Raw genomic sequence first — 18,407 nt, forward strand, 5'->3', positions numbered from 1 at the left:
TCTATCAGCAAAAACAAACTGAGCGTCCATCAAAGACATTGTTGGAGAGGCTTAGAGGTTTTGTGAAAAGCACGTTTTTCAAACTTTGTTGTTGTTGTTGCATTGGAACTATTTCATAGTATGAGGACTTACCCAGGAACCCTGGCATATGGATCCTCTAGGACAGGAGATGCCCTGGTTGGAATCGCAATACCCTCAGGCCTAAGGACAGGCAGCTAGGAGCTGGACAGGACTTGAGCACTGGTGCTATCCCCATCAAACCCTCCTCCTGGGATCTGGGATCTGACCTCCCACTGGGAAGACTGAGACTTGGGATGAGGACCTGAAAACTGAGGACCAGTCTCCTCTCCCTGTCTCCCCAAAGGAGCATGTGATAGAAGCCACTCAGTGAGAACTGGGACTGTGGCTGCCACCAGGGCGTGCTCAGCTCGGCCTCTCCATGCAGTTAAGCCATGTGGGGAGCCAGCCACTGAAGCTGGAGGCTGCCTGGCCAGGAGCGAGTCCAGGATGCTTGTTGGAACACGTGTGATGATGGCGTTAGTCGGTTGTACCCATTCTATCACTGGGGCATCTTGACTTTGTGTCTAGAAATGTTACCCCATGTCCTTGGGTCCAGCCTACATCTTCCTTTGAGAGGGTGACTTGAGGGCTCAGGAGGGTACTGAGGGAGCTTGCCTCTTGAGGCCTCATTTTGTCGTGATGCTGGGGGCAGCCAACTCCCACGAGGGCCGCTTTATATCTTCAGGTGTGTGGCAATAGCCTCCAAGGGGCCCTGGTCCTGCACCAAGTTTGTGCTGTCTTTTGAGAGAGTGGACAAGTGCAGTTGGTTGAATTTGTTCTTTCATCCAGGGAACTCGTATTTGTCAGTGTGCTCACAGTTGGGCTGCCTCTGCACCCAGTGGAGCTGAGAAGACACGAGCACATAACGGGATTTGGGTGAGGGTGGGGCATGGCAGGAGCACCGGGGAATCACTGGAGGACTGGGAAAGCCTGTGGGGATGAGAGTGGCTGTTTACAAAGTGTCTCTCTGAGGGTGGTAGTGGAGACCTCATTCCTAAACTCTTGGTCTCCGACTCCCTACCCTCCAGGACCTCACGATGTCTGGCTTCCAGGAAGGATGGAGTAAATTTCGAAAACACTGATCTCTGACTGAGTGCATCTTCTTGGCTAAACACTCGGTGTAGATCGTCTCATTTTGCCCAGAGGCGCAGAGCCCGCTGAGACCAGACCCCATCCGTGGTTCCCTCCTGCGGCCGTGGCTGCCCCTCCCCTTGTAACTGTCCATCTCTCCATCACTGCTCCACCACACCGTGCTGTAACCATCACGGTTTGGTTTTTAAACTTTGAGACAATTTTAATAACCCCCCACATACATCAACTCTGTTTTTTTTGTTCTTGTAAAACCGCTAGTGGTACAGATGTAACCGAAGCCCTCCCTAACTTCCAGCCAGCCCCACGTCCCTGCTCAGAGGCAGTGGTTTAGAAATGCCTTGTTCTGGGTAGTCTGCACACCCTGGGTAAAGGCACTCCCATCCGTATCCACTCGGATGCTGTGAGCCAGTCTGCGGGAGGCCGAGGCTGTGGCGCCGCGTCTGCGCTGCTGGACAGAGCGCCGTTCGGTATTTGAGTGAGGGGCCAGCCTCTAAGGGACGGACTGCACGGGCTTGAGCCAGCGGCCAGCACTGTGGGTCATGGCATGATGTCAGTGTCATTATCTCCGCTTCAGTTTATCTCTGGCCACAGCAGCCCTCGGGGGCGGCGGCCTTGTTTGCAGTCAAGGCCTCTGGGCCACATTCTTTGGCCTTGTGAGAGGTGAGGTCATCGAGGGCAGGTGGCTCAGGGCGTTGTGGTCATAGCCCCCGTCGTCCAGTCTGTCTTCCACCCTGACTTTGGCTTTGGTCCTGAGGTTGGTGGACAAAAGAAGAAAAAGTGTATCCAGCTCTCCCTGTTTTGATAAAAGCCTGGAGGACAAACCCTGACGGTTTGCTGATAAATGTTTATAACGCTCCCGAAAGCCAAGCATGATGCTTGGAAGGAGCAGGTGGGCCTCTTCAAGTCTCTCCAGGGGGTGTGTTCCCGTCTGAGCTCTGAGACTAAAAAATTATTTTGTGACGAGTCTTGATTTGTTACTTGTGTGCTGTGAAAGTTGTTGTTTTTTTCTCCTTCTTAGTATATCTTTTTTTATGGGGGGGGGGAATGTCACATATTTATCAAGCACCAACTGTATGCCTAACCCAACTTGGGTGGGGCATTAAGCAGAGTGGGGTCTTGGTCAAGGGCACCACGGGCCCTGGGGTCAGATGACATGGGCTCAAATCCCATCCTCTAGTGATGACTTTCGGGGCCTCGGGCAAGTTAACTGGCCGTTTTGTGCCTCCTACTCAAAACAGCGATCGTGGTAGCACCCCCTTCATTGGGTGGGAGAAGAGGAAGTGAGGTCCCGCTTGAGGAGTGTTGAACCCGATGCATGTTAGGTGCTCAGCAAAGGCAGTTGTGTCATTAGTAGTTATTATGAAGTAGCATTAGGCACTCACATGCAGTCAGAACTAGAAGGAGGACAATTCCTGAACAGGAGAGACCTGATTTCTGTTCTTGAGAGTTCGTAGTCTGACTGGGGAGACTAGATTAAGGTGCTTGTCTCTGTTAGCAATTACTGTGTGACGGTAGCAAGTAAGAGCAGATGGGATGGTTTGTACTGCAAGTCCTACAGAGGTTTAGGGGGAGGTCCGGGGGGCAGGGTGGTGTGTCAGGTGGGTGTGTCCATGGCTGGGTCAGGTGAGTGGCAGGAGTGAAGGGGAGACGGAGGACAGTGCAGCGGGGGTCAGGGCCATTCCGGGTCTGTCTGGTGAACAGCTACTGGCAGGATTGGGGATGGTCAGGAAGTGAGCTGGGATCTGCGTCATCCAGAGGTGAAGACAGGCCGATACACTGTTGCTGCTGCACTTGCTCCTCCTCCTTTCTCCTCGCCTCCTTCTTCTTTAGTTATAAATGCATTCATTGGATTTTCGTAACTGCTGACTCCAATGGTGGCATGCAAAGTTGGGGAATTTAGCATGTCTGTGTCTACATTGATTTATAGAATAAGCAGTGACTGTTTTGAGAGGACTGTGAGTTGAAGTAAGAAGACTCTGAGTTGAAGGAAACGGCAGAGGAGACAAACTTGACCTGGTTCTGCCCTTTCTGCAGACAAACTCATGCAGCAAGTGCTCTTGTGTGTGTTCCATCGGCTCAGTGTTGTCGTCAGCATCATCCTTGTTGCAGGTAGCTGTAGACCGTGCATTCTCATATGCTGTGAATTGCCACCTTTTATTTCATTCATTCTACTGTTGATGAGCATTTGGATTTGCTTTTGGTTTGGGACTGGAGGTGAGGCAAAGAATGGTCCCTCAGAAGTTATCCATGACCTCACCTTTGGTTACAGGTACCATTCACTGGTAATACATGTGACTGTGTTACGTTATCTGGTGGAGGGACTTTGTAGGTGTGATTAAGTTAAGGGTCTTTTTTTTTTTTTTTAATGTTTGTTTATTTGTTTGGCTGCTCTGGGTCCTAGTTGCAGCATGCGAAAACTTTGATCTTCATTGCAGTGCACGGGACCTTTAGTTGTGCCTCGTGAGATCATTTAGTTGTAGCCTATGGAATCTAGTTCCCTGACCAGGGATCGAACCCAGGCCCCCTGCACTGGGAGTGTAGATTCTTAGCCACTGATCCCCCAGGGAAGTCCCAAGTTAAGGGCCTTAACATGGGGCAATGATCTTAAAATCTCTGGGTGGGCCGGTATAGATACAAGGATCCTTGTAAGAGGAATGCGGGAGTGTCTGGTAAGAGGATGAGCTGTGACGATGGAAGCAGAGGTGAGAGAAGGTGCTCCGCTGCTGGCTGTGAAGAGGAGGAAGGGGCCATGAGCCAAGGAATGCAGGGAGAAGCTAGAGAAGCAAGGACATGGATTCTCCTCTAGAACCTCCAGAAGGAGTGCCGCCCTGCGGACCCATTTCTGACCTCCAGAACCATAAGATGACAAATAGCACTAAGCTGGTGATTGTTACAGCAGCAGAAGGAAACTCATACAGGACCGTTGTGCTGAGAACAGTACTGCTGAGAACATTCTAGATAATGTCTCATGGTCCCTGTAGGTACCTGGGAGCAAAGGCAGGTTGAGTAGATATTGCGACCATCTTCCAGGGTGATTGGACCAGTCTGTGCTCCCACCAGCAGCAGGCTGTGAGAGTTCTGGTTGCTTCACATCCTCACTAACACTTGGTTGTCCTGAGAAGAGATGTTTCTTAGAGAAGAATTAGCCAGATTTGGTGTCCAGTGGAAACCTTGTTGGAAGACGATGCTGAGGAGATGATGGTCACCACTGATGCAGCCCATGGAGGAGGGGAGGCGGTGGTGCCAGTTTTTAGCTGGGGAGAATTAGGACTCCTCTTCCATGAAGGGACTGGCATAGCAAATGTTCAGTAGCTTTAGATTAATACAGAGCTTTCCGGCTAAAGAGTTGAAACAGCACTTACTTTCACGACTTGCTGATGACTCAGGGTGAGTGGTGGGTCTGGTGAGGTCGAGGAAAGGCCTGTGCCATTCCACCAGCCCCTCAGAGTTTGAACACTGACCTCGCTTAAGTGTCCAGACCTTAATCACAAGCTCATCACAACCTCTGTGAGTTCCAGTTGTGCCGTCCCTCAAAGGGGTGTGATCCTGCCTTCCTTGTGCGGCCGTGGGTGGATGAGAGGAGCCTCTGCATGAAAGCCCTGAGCGTCTCATCCACAGATAGGAGATGCTGAGCCAGTGGTTGCCCTGGCCATTACCAGCAGCAGTACTGAGCACATACACTCCTGCAGAAGTTGGCAATTCTGGATTCAGAGTAAGTGTTCAGGGGCCGAGTAGGTGCCTTGGGAGGAATCTGAGGATATCACCAGGGCATCCAGGGTGGGTGAGGGCAGTCCCCCTGGAGACACTGTCTCCCCACAGCCCTGAGACTGCTTTTGAAAGTATTGTTCATTCATTCATACATTCAGCCAGCACTGAGCTTTGCCTTGCACATTATAATACCATGGTTAGGAACCCCCCAGAACAAATGCTTTGCCATTTGGTGTCTGTACACCTTTGACAAATCTTAACCCAGTTTTCCAATTCATAGAGTGAGGCAGCACCTGCTTCCTAGGGCTGGTGTGAGAATTTGCTGAGAGATAATCCATGTCAGTGTCTGCGCACTGGGAATCCCTCAGGGCTGGGGTACAGAAATGGGTGTCCCAATCCCCGTCCTTACCTGCAGGCTGAAGAGCAGTGGTTTCTTGATGACTCTGTACAGAAAACCTTCTCTAACACCAGGAAGTAAAGAGTAAAACCCGACTCAGAACTAGCCAGTGGGCCCGTGGAGGGAAGGCTCTGACCTCAAAGCTGCGGAGGAAATGTGACTTGGAGGAGAGCCTTCTGTTGGCATCATTTGGGATGTAGGCGTCAAATCCTCTTGCAGCAGTTACTGTGCTGCAGAAGAGCTTGCTATGCGGAGCAGATGTGGCTTCCAGGCCGAGGCGAGGGGGACTGAGGTGTTTATAGCTGCAGAAGCGGCCGCTGCTTTCTGCTCTGTCCCTTCACTGCAGGGACGCAGTGGCCCCTCCGGGACTCTGAGTTCAAGTCCCAGTGCCTTACATCCCTCCTCCTTCCAGGAGCCATTATCTTCCCTCTTGCCTTTCTCTGGGTCCCTCCATGATGCACAGGCCTTAGCTGAAGGAGTTAAACTCTGAGAGAAGCCAGCCAGAGCATCGGCCTCAGACAGGGATCCAGATACTAAAAATATCTCATGGTGTGCTCTTTGCAAGTTAAAGAGCAGGGTTGAAGGCTGTGACTGCAGATTCTCCCCCAAACTGATTGTCCAATGCCTCACAGTGCCGAGGTCCCAGGTATCTGGTCCTGTTCACCTGGATCTGAAAGTTGATCCACTCGGTACTTTGATCTCGGAGAAGGCCAGACTCAGAGCAGCACACATGGAGGAGGGTGGCGCAGGGGGCAGGGAGGATTTGGCCAAGTGACCTGTGATGCTCAGCAGTCATCGCAGCTGATGCAGGGAGCTGGGCCGCGACAGCGTAGCATGAAGGTCATGGGCGTCAGAACTCTCCTGGACCCCCTTTTGTCTAGGAGGCTCCAGGCTGGGGACCAGCACACCATCCCTCAGCACGGTTTACACAGCCAGCTCTTCCTGTGTTGAAACTGACAGCTGTTTCTTTGGTTACAAAGGAAGTAGCTGCTCAGTGTTCTGGCTGTGTTGTAGAAAGAGAATGTGTCTTTTAACGCTAGAGCCACACCTGGAGTGCTGAGGGGTGCAGCTCCTGAGACTGGAGAGGGAACCTCTGAGTTGTATCTCAGAGTCACCCTGGGGCAGGTGCTCAGGAAGTGGAATAGTGGGTGGAAACCTCCACCATCGGAATGTTCTCCCCACGTCTGTGTCTCTATCCCTGTTGGTTAGCCTCTGTTGCTCCTCAGCCCAGACTAAAATCCTTAAATGCGGGTATGGCGCACATTCAGATGGCGTTTTACCATCCTGAGCAGTAGTTTCATGAAGTGAAGCTCACAGCTCATACTTGTGGGTCCCAGTGTTCTGACTCCATACCACGTGCTCTGCCTTCAAGACATTTCACACGGGAAGAGATTACATGCTTATTAACACTTCCTCATCCATCAAACGCTGATGGAGTACCTGTTTGAAATGACGTGTGGTTTTACCAAAATTGTGACCCAAAGTAATTTGGCCTCACCTGTCTCCATAGACACAGACTGTCCCAGGCTCCAAATAACCAAACCCACCCTCCGAAGGGCCCCGGTGAAAATATTTAACCATAGTATCAACTTGATGAGAGTTTATCAGCCATAGGAACAAGATCCATTAGAACTTAAAGTTTTATTAAACTTAAAGTGACTTAAAGAACAAAGACATTTCTCTCGAAGATAAGTAGTTCCAAGTTCAGAGGGCCCCTGTGCTCCACGCAGAGTCACAGGCCCAAGTGCCTTCTATCTTGTTGTTTTGTAATTTCCAAGTGCATGGTCGTCATCTGCATGGTCAGCACTGAGTTCCAGCCAGGGGAAAGGATGAACAAGGCTTGCCCCTGTCTTGAGACCTAGATAGAGAAGTGAAACATACCCCATCCTCTCATATTCCGTTGGAACTCATTCCTGGCTGCATGTAGCTGCAAGGACGCCTGGGAAATGTAGTCCCCGATAAAACTCAAATAACCCGTGGGTGAAAGGGAGAATGGATTTTGATGGACACTGGGCAGCCTTTGATATATTCCTTTTGTATGTATTGATTGCGTCTCTTTGTGTTAACATCAGTGCACCCAGTTTATAAGTGTTGGTTATTTTGCTTTTTCAGAAAGAAGACCTGGATATGTGACGCAGCGTCTATGGACAACTCCAGAGTAATGAATCAATGTGCCTTTAGAGAAATGGAAGAAAACAAAGAAAGGTAAAGATTTCTTTAAAAATTAAAATTAAAAAAAAATTCTTACATGGAACAATAAGTGCGGTTCAGGACTTTTTTTGTCAGTGGAGGCCATCAAGAATTTGGAGACAGCAAAACTTCCATGTGTCCCCTTTTCATAGCTTGAATTCCTGACACCAGAGGAAGGATACATTTGTCAAGTATGAGGGAATTTTTGGTCCAGAATTAAATATCTGATTCTAAAAACCAAGGACGCTCATTCCAGGAAATAATGGGCTTATGCGTGGATGTGCTGTTTCTGCATTTGCTGGTGCTGAGTGCAGAGGAGGCGAAGGCAGAGCCTTAGCGCTTAGCAGCTCTGTCGTCTCTTGAAGGCATCATCTCTTCCTCTTCCTTCCACCTTTTCTTTTTTTGTTCCTTATAAATAAATGCATTAGTCTAAATACTCAAGTCCATTCTGAAGGAGATCAGCCCTGGGATTTCTTTGGAGGGAATGATGCTGAAGCTGAAACTCCAGTGTTTTGGCCACATCATGTGAAGAGTTGGCTCTTTGGAAAAGACGCTGATGCTGGGAGGGATTCGGGGCAGGAGGAGAAGGAGACGACAGAGGATGAGATGGCTGGATGGCATCACGGACTCGATGGACGTGAGTCTGAGTGAACTCCGAGAGTTGGTGATGGACAGGGAGGCCTGGCGTGCTGCGATTCGTGGGGTCACAAAGAGTCGGACACGACTGAGCGACTGAACTGAAATACTCAAGAAATGCATGGATAAGTTTTCCTAGTTAATAAAAGTGAAGTCTCCATTGAGCCTCCCCCACCGCCCCGCCATTTCATTCCTTGCACACACCCTACTCTTGTCTTTCCCAGAAGTAACCACTGTGACCTAGTTTGTGAATTTCCTTGCAGAACTTTTACGAGGTGTCTATGTGTGTTAGTTGCTCGGTTGTGTCTGACTCTTTGCGACCTCATGGCCTATAGCCCTCCAGGCTCCTCTGTCCATGGAATTCTCCAGGCAATATGCATAGGAAAAAAAGTCATTCTTTCCTTCCTTCCTGTTCTTTAAAAACAGTCTGTCATACTATGCTTGCTGGTCTATTCTGTACCCTTTGTAAAACATTCAATAATATGATTTTAAATGTTTTCAAGACAGTACATGTGAAACTACCTTGTTTTGCTGCAAAGTGAGTATTGGGTCCATGGCAGGAGAATCTCAGTGTTTTCCTGTTGGTGGTGAGTGGGTGGATTCTCTTTTTTACCCTTAATAGCAGTGCTTTGATGCACTTTCTGGCTTATGCCTCCAAGCACATGGGCAGATATGTTGGTTACTGATGAGTGAAGTTGTTGGGCTACCCTGTGAATGAATTTAAGATTTTCATAAATATTGCCAGTTCGTTTTCTAAGAAGCAGCACTTACCAACAGACACCAGATTCCCTCTTTACCCACCCCTTGCCACACCTCAGTTCCTCGTGCTTTTTGATTTTTGCCAGTCTGATGGGTGAACAATGGTATCTCTCCGTGATTGTAATTTCCTCCCCCTTCTCTTTACTCTGGGAAGTTCATCTTCTCCGGTCTCTGCATTTCCCAGTGGCCCCAGCAAGCGTCAGTCCTTACAGGACTCAGTGACTATCCTGAGGCCTAGGCCCCTGGGCAACCCAGGTCTTGCCCAAGAGTGGACACCTCTCTGTTTCTCTTCTGAAAAGCACCCAAGTCTGCTCTTCCAGGATCGGTCATCCCAGGATCACCTGCTTCTCTCCAGATCCTGGCAGGGGTTGTTGGGAGAGCCTTGCTTTGGATTTCCCTACTCAAATGAATGCATCCACTACCATCACCATCATCCTTGGCAACAATCAGAGTGTTTAGTCTGTGTCAGGCTCTGGATCACTTGGGTTACTCATTTAATTATCACCACAGCCCTGTGAGGTAGGGAGTTGTGTTGTTACCCCCAGTATGTCCGTTAGGTGACATGAGGACATAAATTGATTCAAAAACAATCCAAACAACAAAGGAAAATTAACAAATACCCTGTCTTGCCATGGAGCCCCGGCTCCTACATATTGCTCTCACTTTGAGTGACAGACAGACTCATGCTTGCTCAGTGGCGAGTTCTTCTGTGGTCATAGCTTATGGACCACATGGAGCCATCAGGCCCATGTTCATGGTGTCCTTGTGCACACTCAGGGGTCTTCCTAGAGAAGAATGTAGAAGTGGAGAGTGTGTTTTGGGTTTTGTCTGCCTCCAGCATATGAACACGGGCTGTTGCATTTCACCAGCTCCTCTGCTCTGGTGTACAGTTGGGGGTGATGGTCCCACCAGTGTTTGTCCAAAACACCTGCCTGGTAAGGGGCTTTCAGGGTGGGCCTGTTTGTCATGGGAACGAAACTACTTGATTACGATAAATAAGCCCACTGAGCTGTAGCCAGAGAGGAGGTTCTTCTCTTGCCCTCATAGACCTGATTAGTTATCCTCCCTAAAATATTTAACTTTAGACCTTATTCTTAAAGCAGGCAGAGTGCAGTTTCAGAGGTCCTCCTGAGCCCCAGCCCCTGCCCCCAACTCCCCATAATGTTTCAGACACATAAACATGCAGAGCCGACAGAGGTCCTAGCCTCACTGTCTGGTTTCTTCTTCATCAGGACAGTGTGGAGCAGTCAGGCCTGAGGGGGAAATGATTGTGTGAGTTCACACAGACAAGCCTGGTCCCAGGCCTGCAGGGGCTCGGGCTCTGGCTCTTTACACAACATCGCAGCTACTTCTTATGTGACTATTAGGAGCACTTATTCCTCAAATTGATTTTATTAACTGATAATGCCTTGAAGGAAACCAGCCCATTGATTAGTTAATTATTCATTCAGTGGGAATTTATGAAATATAAATGTGTGTACCAGAGACAGCGACTTAAGTAAGATGAATTCTCAAGGAATTCAGGGTTGGAGGGAGTGGGCTTTTGCACACACAATGAGCAGTAGTTAAGTGGAAAATTTTAATTCATCATTGGTCAATGGGGATAATAATAGTACCTCCTGCAATGGCATGTCCTGAGTTAGTCATAGTCAGGCACCTGGCCTGGAGTTGGCCCCCAGTTAAGGCATCTGTTTTCATTTTTGTTTGTTTATATTTAATCCCACATAGCGTGAGGAGTCTAGGAAGATTTTTCTTACAGAAGATTGATTCAGCCAGACTTGTGGTTTAGAAATGATAATTCATTGACATGATTTCTTATCCTATATGTAATCATCTGTTTAGTGTCTACCTTACTTAATGGACTGTGAACTCCATGGGGCCAAGTCTTGGTTGTTTTGTTCACAGTTGTTTCCCCAGTGCTTGGCAGGCAGTAGGTGCCCACTGCTATTTCTGGACTGACAAGTGTAGGGGTCAGGTAGTGGTAAGGGGTGGACCCCGGATCTTTGAGGTGAGGTGGTGTAACAGAACCTGCTCCTGCGAAGGACCTGAGCTCACCTGGAGCCAACCCCAGGTCCCCAAGGAGAGGGGCTTCCTGGAGGCCCTGCCCACAGACCTCACTCCTTTCTGAGGGGCTGTCATTTTGCTCCTGAGCTTTATGGACATTTTGTCTTTTAAGCAAGTGACTTTATTGTGAGGAGACCTAGTCCCAAAGCATTTATTAACTGAGCAACCGTTACTTGTCACTTGTTCTTCTGGGTACCAACTCACAAGAACACAAGCTTCCTAGAAGAGGAAGCCCTGGGAATGCAGTTTGCTGCTGCTATCGGTGATGCTGGCGGGATAGCGCCTCTGTGCCTCTGTTTCCTCAGCTGTGCAGTAGCGGAATTAGGCAATCGAAATGGCTGATGTTCAAGAGGATTTTGAGGGGAGAATCCCTTGCTCTTCACATAAGTCCTTCGTATATATGGCCTTGTGATAGCTCCTTGAAATGGATAGCAGGTTAGGACTGGAGAAGTGGAAGGTTTCCATTCATTCATTTGTTCATGAGTCAGCCAGCCAGTCAATGACCCTCCCATCCTTGCTTAGCAGCCCTAAGCGCTTTCGGAAAATGTTCAAGTACGGGGTTACTCCTTGCTTGCAGGGCCTGTCACTCTCAGGTTGTACAAATGTGTATCTCTTTTATGAAAATAAAGCTCTTTTCTGGCTCCGTCATTTATTCCAGGGTGTTTTGAGCACCTCCTTTGTGCTGGCTTGGCTACTTTACTGACTTGTCTGGTGCAGCAAAACTCCACGTCTAGTCCAGAGCCCTGTGCACAATAAGTTCTCAACCCGTGAGCGGCTTTAGTGGGCTGAACTGGCTGGAAGACAGAATGGTTTCTCTTTTGTTGTTGGCCACAACTTGCGGCGGGATCTTAGTTCCCTGACCAGGGACTGAACCTGTGCCTCCTACAGGGGAAGCATGTGGTTCTTAACCTCTAGTGGAAGTGGAAGTGCCAGAGAAATCCCCAGGGTGATTAGTGGATGAATCACAGCATGAAGAGCTGTATCTGGAATTGAGGTTTGCTGTGTGCGGTGTTTAGTTTGCACAATCTAAGGGTAGGTTGCCTCAAGAGCCCTCACCTTAGACAGGCTAGTTTCACCGTTTGTTGTTCAGTTCAGTTCAGTCGCTCAGTCGTGTCCGACTCTTCTTGACCCCATGAATCGCAGCACGCCAGGCCTCCCTGTTCATCACCATCTCCCGGAGTTCACTCAGACTCACGTCCATCGAGTCAGTGATGCCATCCGTCCATCTCATCCTTGGTTGTCTCCTTCTCCTCCTGCCCCCAATCCCTCCCAGCATCAGAGTCTTTTCCAATGAGTCAACTCTTCGCATGAGGTGGCCAAAGTACTGGAGTTTGTTGTTAGTTGCTGTCTGCTTGACCTGCTTATCAGCTTCCATCTTGTCCTTTAGGCAGGAGCTGTTCTGGTCACTGATTTTTATGAGCTCTTTGTTCACTGCCCAAGGGCTGTGGGGGCCTGCTCAGCTTCCTCCACCTCCAGAAGTTCAACTGCTGACCTTGAGCAGCTGGCGTCTGCGTGCATGCTCAGTTGCTAAGTCGTGTCTGACTCTGTGACCCTATGGACTGTGGCCTGCCAGGCTCCTTGGTCCGTGAGATTCTCCAGGCAAGCATACTGGAGTGGGTCGCCTTTTTCTCCTCCAGGGGATGTAGATCCTGACCCAGGAATCAAACCTGTGTCTCTTGCATCTCCTCTATTGGCTGATGGATTCTTTACCACTCGTGCCACCTGGGATGCGCCTGAGAAGCTGGAGACCCAGCAAAAGGGAGAGTAATGCCTCCTGAGCAGAGACACTAGCCTTCAGTCTCACACTCAGCAGCCCTGTGATCTTGAGCAAGGCACTTCACCTCTCCAAGGTGTCTTCCTGGAGTTTCTGTCAGCATCTCTTGCAGTCTGCTCCTCAGAGCATGATTGCCTCCAAACATTAATAAGCACCGAAGGGGAAAATGGGGCCTGTGGCCAGACTTGTTTGGCCATTGCTGACTTCGGCTCAGACAACTGTGACCTTCCTCACAGGACTCAACAGAGCCTGTAAAAGGTCAGTGTGCAGGGAGGGGTCTTTTAAGGGAGGGTAGGGTGTGCGGTCCCCTGCCCGCCACACCTGCTGTTGCCTGGATTACGCTGGGGATACGCCGACTGGAAGATCTTGAAGCTTCTTCCCAGTGCTGCAGTGATGTTCCTGGGACAGAGAGGCATAGATGCTGGATATTTGAATGCTTTCATGTTTTTTTGTTTTTTTGTTTTTTTTTTAATAAGAACTTTAAAATAGTAGTGTAGGCAAAAGATGGAAAGAGGTCTTCCAGTCTCTGTCAAAACCTGCCAGGGAGTGAGTGGAAAAGTGGAAGGGTCAGGTGTTTTCATGCCTGTTTTTATTCAGGCAGAAATTTTTCTGTACAAAGAACACTCAGCTGCAATTTGAAACACGAGTGTGCAGCATCTGCTCTGCCTCTCCTTGATTGTGTGACAGTTGGTTGATTAACGACTTTTCCTTTCAATCCTATAATTTTAGATGTATATATACCTGTGTGTATATATATTTAATAAAAAAAAAAGTTTGGGCTGCCCCAGCGCTTTGTTACTGTGTGTGGGCGTTCTCTGGTTGAGGTGAGTGGGTGCTGCTCTCTAGATGGGGTGCGCAGGCTTCTCTCCACAGTGGCTTCTCTTGTTGCAGAGCATAGGCCCTAGAGCATGGCTCAGTGTTTGTGGCACACGGGCTTAGCTGCCCTGCTGCATGTGGAATCTTCCCAGACCAGGGATCAAACCCTTGCCCCTGCATTGGCAGGTGCATTCTTAGCCACTGGACCGCCAGGGCAGTGTGGTATATTGCTTGAAACAGCTGAAAACCTTTGTAAGTCACTGAGGACAGACGTGGTCTGTGTTGCCTCCTCAGGGCGGTGCCTGGGATAGAGTCATCACTCACTAAACATTTGTTGCATAAATATGAAAACAGAATGCACTCCTCATTACACTCATTGGCATAAGCCCAGAGACAGGTTGTTATTAAACGAGTGTTAAGGTAACTGAGTGAGTGATCTTCTCTGAGACACATGAAGACCCAGGGATGTTATTTTACAGATGAGAAACTGACACTTTGGGAGGCAAAGTGCTGGGCTGTGGTCTTGTAGCCAGAATGGAAAAGCCAAGGCCCAGGTTCAGCCTCCTGAGCCTCAACTTCTGCTTTGTTGTGGGTTTTCCCCACTAAATCATCTTTCTGTGTCCTTTGTGTGGTTAGAGGCGTTAATTAGGACAGTGTCCTGAAAGATCTGCTGTGAAGACACTGAAAAAGCTCTTCACTTCTCCAGGGAGCCTGGCTAGTTCTCTACATAGAAAATTATAATAATGTCTTCCAATTCTGGGCACCTCCTGAAGGGCTTTTTATTGTATTGGCTCCAAACACCACGGCAATTGAGCAGAATGCACATTGTCTGCCTCCATTTTGCAGATGAATGAGCAGTTTTAAGTACCTACCCCAGTTCAGTTCAGTTCAGTTGCTCAGTAGTGTCCAACTCTTTGTGACCCTGTGAACCGCAGCATGCCAGGCTTCCCTGTCCATCACCAACTCCCAGAGTTTACCCAAACCCATGTCCATTGAGTTGGTGATGCCATCCGATCATCTCATCCTCTGTTATCCCCTTCTCCTCCTGCCCTCAATCTTTCCCAGCATCAGGGTCTTTTCAAATGAGTCAGTTCTGTGCATCAGGTGGCCAAAGTATTGGAGTTTCAGCTTCAACATCAGTCCTTCCAATGAACACCCAGGACTGATCTCCTTTAGAATGGACTGGTTGGATCTCCTTGCAGTCCAAGGGACTCTCAAGAGTCTTCTCCAACACCATAGTTCAAAAGCATCAATGTTTCCGTGCTCAACTTTCTTTATAGTCCAACTCTCACATCCATACATGACCACAGGAAAAACCATAGCCTTGACTAGACGGACCTTTGTTGACAAAGTAATGTCTCTGCATTTTAATATGCTGTCTAGGTTGGTCATAACTTTCCTTCCAGGAAGTAAGCATCTTTTAATTTCATGGCCTGCCCCAGTGTCGCAGGTAGTTGTTGGGATACCTGTGTCTTTGATGCTCTTAAGGGAGAAAGCCCCTGGCCTTCTTGCCACTCCCCACTGTTTCTCATCCGACTGGGACCCTCGTCTTACCTTGTCCTTGCAGGTGAGTGCTTGGAGCCCCTCTGCAGGATGGGGAGGGGTTGCCGTGGCTGCCCCAGGGGTGGGACTGGGCTTCAGCTGAGGGAATCCATTGAGGTGCAGACGGTGGGCATTCGAGTTTCACTGGGAGCCCACCAACATGTTTCTAATTCTAGGCAGTCTGTTCATAATGGGCCCTGGTGATGGGGGAACTGCCAGGAGGATGTTAGACAAAGTGGTGACGATCTTTGGCCCGGTTGCTGAAGTTTTCCTGGTCTCGGTTTGCCATCCGTGAAGGTGGATAACAGTGGTATTTAGGTCATAAAGTTGATGTGAAGGTTCAGTCTGGTAAGAAGTCCCTCACTTGAGGTCACTGGGCACCTGGTTAACACCTGGCGCGTGGCCTTAGTCTGTTCTCAGCCTGTAAATCATTCTCCCACCAACTGCAGAAGCGAGGAGGAGACGTCAGAGTTTTCTATGATGATCCTTGTGGTGATCACCTTGGAAAATTTGTTCAGCAGTTATTTGAGTACCCACTGTGTGCTCAGCTCTATCAGCACCCTGGGGAATGCAGTCAGATCTGGGCCTTGCTTCCAACACGGAAGGGGAGATGAATGTCTGTAACAGGAGACAAGCAGGGTTAAGGCAGGGCCTGGAGGCTCTGGCACACGATGTGCACCTGGGAAGTGCTTAAAAACACTCAAACTTAAGAGGACTCGGATGGGCACCACACTTGATGTGGTGCCAGGAAACACAGCGCCAAGCCTGGCAGGGGATGCTCACCCAGCCCCTGCCCTGCAGACAGACGGTGGCACGTGAAAAGCAGCACCCGTCCTGATGCTGAGTCTTCGCTGGGTGAGGCCATGTGCGTCAGTCTCCCTCCTGGGAATCTGATTAAAAAAAAAAAAAATTCCTCCCAGGCAAGAGCGTGGCACATTTCCTGGAGGAAAATCGATCAAGAATCAGCCTTGGAGAGCTGTATGAAGCTAGGGGTGGGGGCGTGTGAACCCGCAATGGTTGAAGCGCTCACTGTACCTCTCAGAGGTACAGAACTGTCATGATGCATTTATGAAGCGCTGGCTCGTTTTGGATGTCCTCTGGGTTTTGAGTGGAGGGCGTCTTAAGACTCTAGATGAGGGAAGAGCGCGGGAACGCGAGCAGGCTCCCTGTGTTCGCTGCTGGGGCTTGAGCTGCTTGTGCCCTTTGTCCCAGCCTGTGCAGTGCTGTGCACGCGAACAGGAGCCAGCGTCTTCTGTAAGGATGGGGGTGGGTCGAGGGCCTGCTGTGTGCCAGGCGCTGCTCCAGGCTCAGGGCTAGATCTGGGACTGGTCGTTTTGCCCGTAAGGAAACTGCCTGGGGAGGTGATGTGCATGGTGGTTACACAGTGAGTTTGTAGCAGAGGTGGAGTTAGAACCTGGGTGTCCTGGAGCCATGGATGCTGGCAATTAATGGGGCCGGGTCAGCGCCAGGTTGTGCTTTGGGAGGTTGTCCTCATGATTAGGGCTGAGGACCTTTTTTTACCCATCTGTCCATTTGAACAAGTAAGGAAAGTTTTCACCCTTTGCCTCGCTTCCCTCCTTGCTTTCCTCACTGTCCCCGTTTCCCCAGGTCCCTGTGGTCCTTCCTCATTCCTTCGGCACCTCCCACACTCTTAGGATTTTTCCAAGGCAGCTCATTTTCTTACCTTCCCCACCCTGTCTTGCTACCACTTAAGTTTTGGTAGTTGATAGGGTTTTGCCAAGTCTTAGTTTTCCACACTGTTGTAATCATAGTAGTTATGATACTTCTCACTTGTGTCAATCATTTTTTCGTTACATGGTCTTCCTATACATTCTTTTTTAAGGGCTGTATAATAGCCCATTCATGTAACAAATATTTCTTGAGTGGCTGCTGTGTGCCTGGCCCTGTCCTACAAATAAATGAGCAGGAACTCGATGCTGCCCCTGCCTGCATGGAGGTTCTAATTAGTGGGAGAGTCAGCCGTTAACCTCACAATCACTTGGGCAGAATGTTCTGTTACGTTATGTGATGGTGTTGTGGGTGAGTTTTAATAACCTGTTTCGTACTCCCTAACTTCCCTGGTGGCTCAGACGGTAAAGCGTCTGTCTACAATGCAGGAGACCCGGGTTCGATCCCTGGGTTGGGAAGGTCCCCTGGAGAAGGAAATGGCCATCCACTCCAGGACTATTGCCTGGAAAATCCCATGGACAGAGGAGCCTGGTAGGCTGCAGTCCATGGGGTCGCAAAGAGTCGGACACGACTGAGCGACTTCAATTTCAGTTTAAAGCAAGTAAAGGAGAGTTTCACCTCTCCTGTGACATGAAAACACTTCCTGGGGTAGAGGATGTGAGCATTCCAGGCAGAAGCCACACTTTCACTGTTGCGGAAAATTTTAAGGAAAGTATAAAACTATCGGTCATGCAAAAAAGAATATTGTGCTTTGGATAGTAGGCATATTTTAAGTTCTGAAACAATGAAGATCTAATCACTTGTGAAAGACCTAACAACTCCTTTCTTCATGTTCTTTATCTTTTTATTATAGTATGTTATCAAAGAAACTAAGTTTTATCTTGTATTTTTTCCACCCAACTTTATATTTGGAAAATTTGTAAGAAAAGTTAACAGATTTTTTTTAACCTAGATTTTATTTGAACGTTTTGCATCATTACTGTCTCTCTCCGTGTGTGTATATGTGTACACATATGCACTTTTTTTACCCCCTACTTGGAAATCCATTGCAGACTACCTCTAAATACCTTGACCTGTAACTCTTAAAATAGGGGCAGTCTTCTTCATAGTCACCCGCTGTTACCCACCTCTGCAAATTAGCAATAATTTTAAAATGTCTTTTTTTAGTGTCAGTTGTTCTCTTTATTATGTATTTTCTGAATTTGCATAAATTCATTCCAGTGTTTGGACATAGTACATGATTCTAAAGTAAGGAAGTGAAGATTTTCCCTGTGTCAATGGGCAAGTCCCAATAGTTTAAAAAATTCTATCATGAGGTTACATTAACATTGCAAACAAGAAAATAAATTCTATTTCGAATACTAACTTGAAATCTAAGGAAGTGTATAAATTCCAGTAAGTGAAATCTATTCGTAGGTGTTTACAAATAGCAGGAGATCCAAAGGCCGGCAGTACTTCATAAATGCATCAAATGAAGTATATAGAAACTCAAGACAGATGATCTGCTTCCCATCTTTTATTCATGTGGGTTTTTGTCATATAGGCAAATGTGAGTATAGGATGTCCTTGCCCTTTCAGTGGAAAAGGTAGTGCTAATTCAGCACAAGGTGAAGAACCCAACCTAGGCAACCTTTCGCCTCCAGGTGAGCCGGAACACCTTTGCCCTCCTTTAGCACCATG

At 48.6% G+C, this 18,407-nt stretch overlaps 1 protein-coding gene across 2 annotated transcripts in view; it reads left to right on the forward strand.

The window, feature by feature from the left end:
* Positions 1–18,407, forward strand: part of ARHGEF3 (Rho guanine nucleotide exchange factor 3) — a 311,339-nt gene that overhangs the window by 32,027 nt on the left and 260,905 nt on the right. The window contains exons 1-2 of one of the 2 annotated variants that reach the window (XM_018038211.1): positions 4,646–4,864; positions 7,370–7,462. In XM_018038211.1, coding sequence (XP_017893700.1) covers positions 7,401–7,462 — 62 coding nt within the window. In that variant the 5' untranslated portion in view covers positions 4,646–4,864; positions 7,370–7,400. Of the gene's footprint in view, positions 1–4,645; positions 4,865–7,369; positions 7,463–18,407 lie in introns of those variants that run through there. The other variant, XM_018038210.1, reaches the window with a different exon arrangement.

The sequence above is a fragment of the Capra hircus genome, chromosome 22 (genome assembly GCF_001704415.2).
Source record: "Capra hircus breed San Clemente chromosome 22, ASM170441v1, whole genome shotgun sequence".
In the NCBI taxonomy this organism is placed as follows: Eukaryota; Metazoa; Chordata; class Mammalia; order Artiodactyla; family Bovidae; genus Capra; species Capra hircus.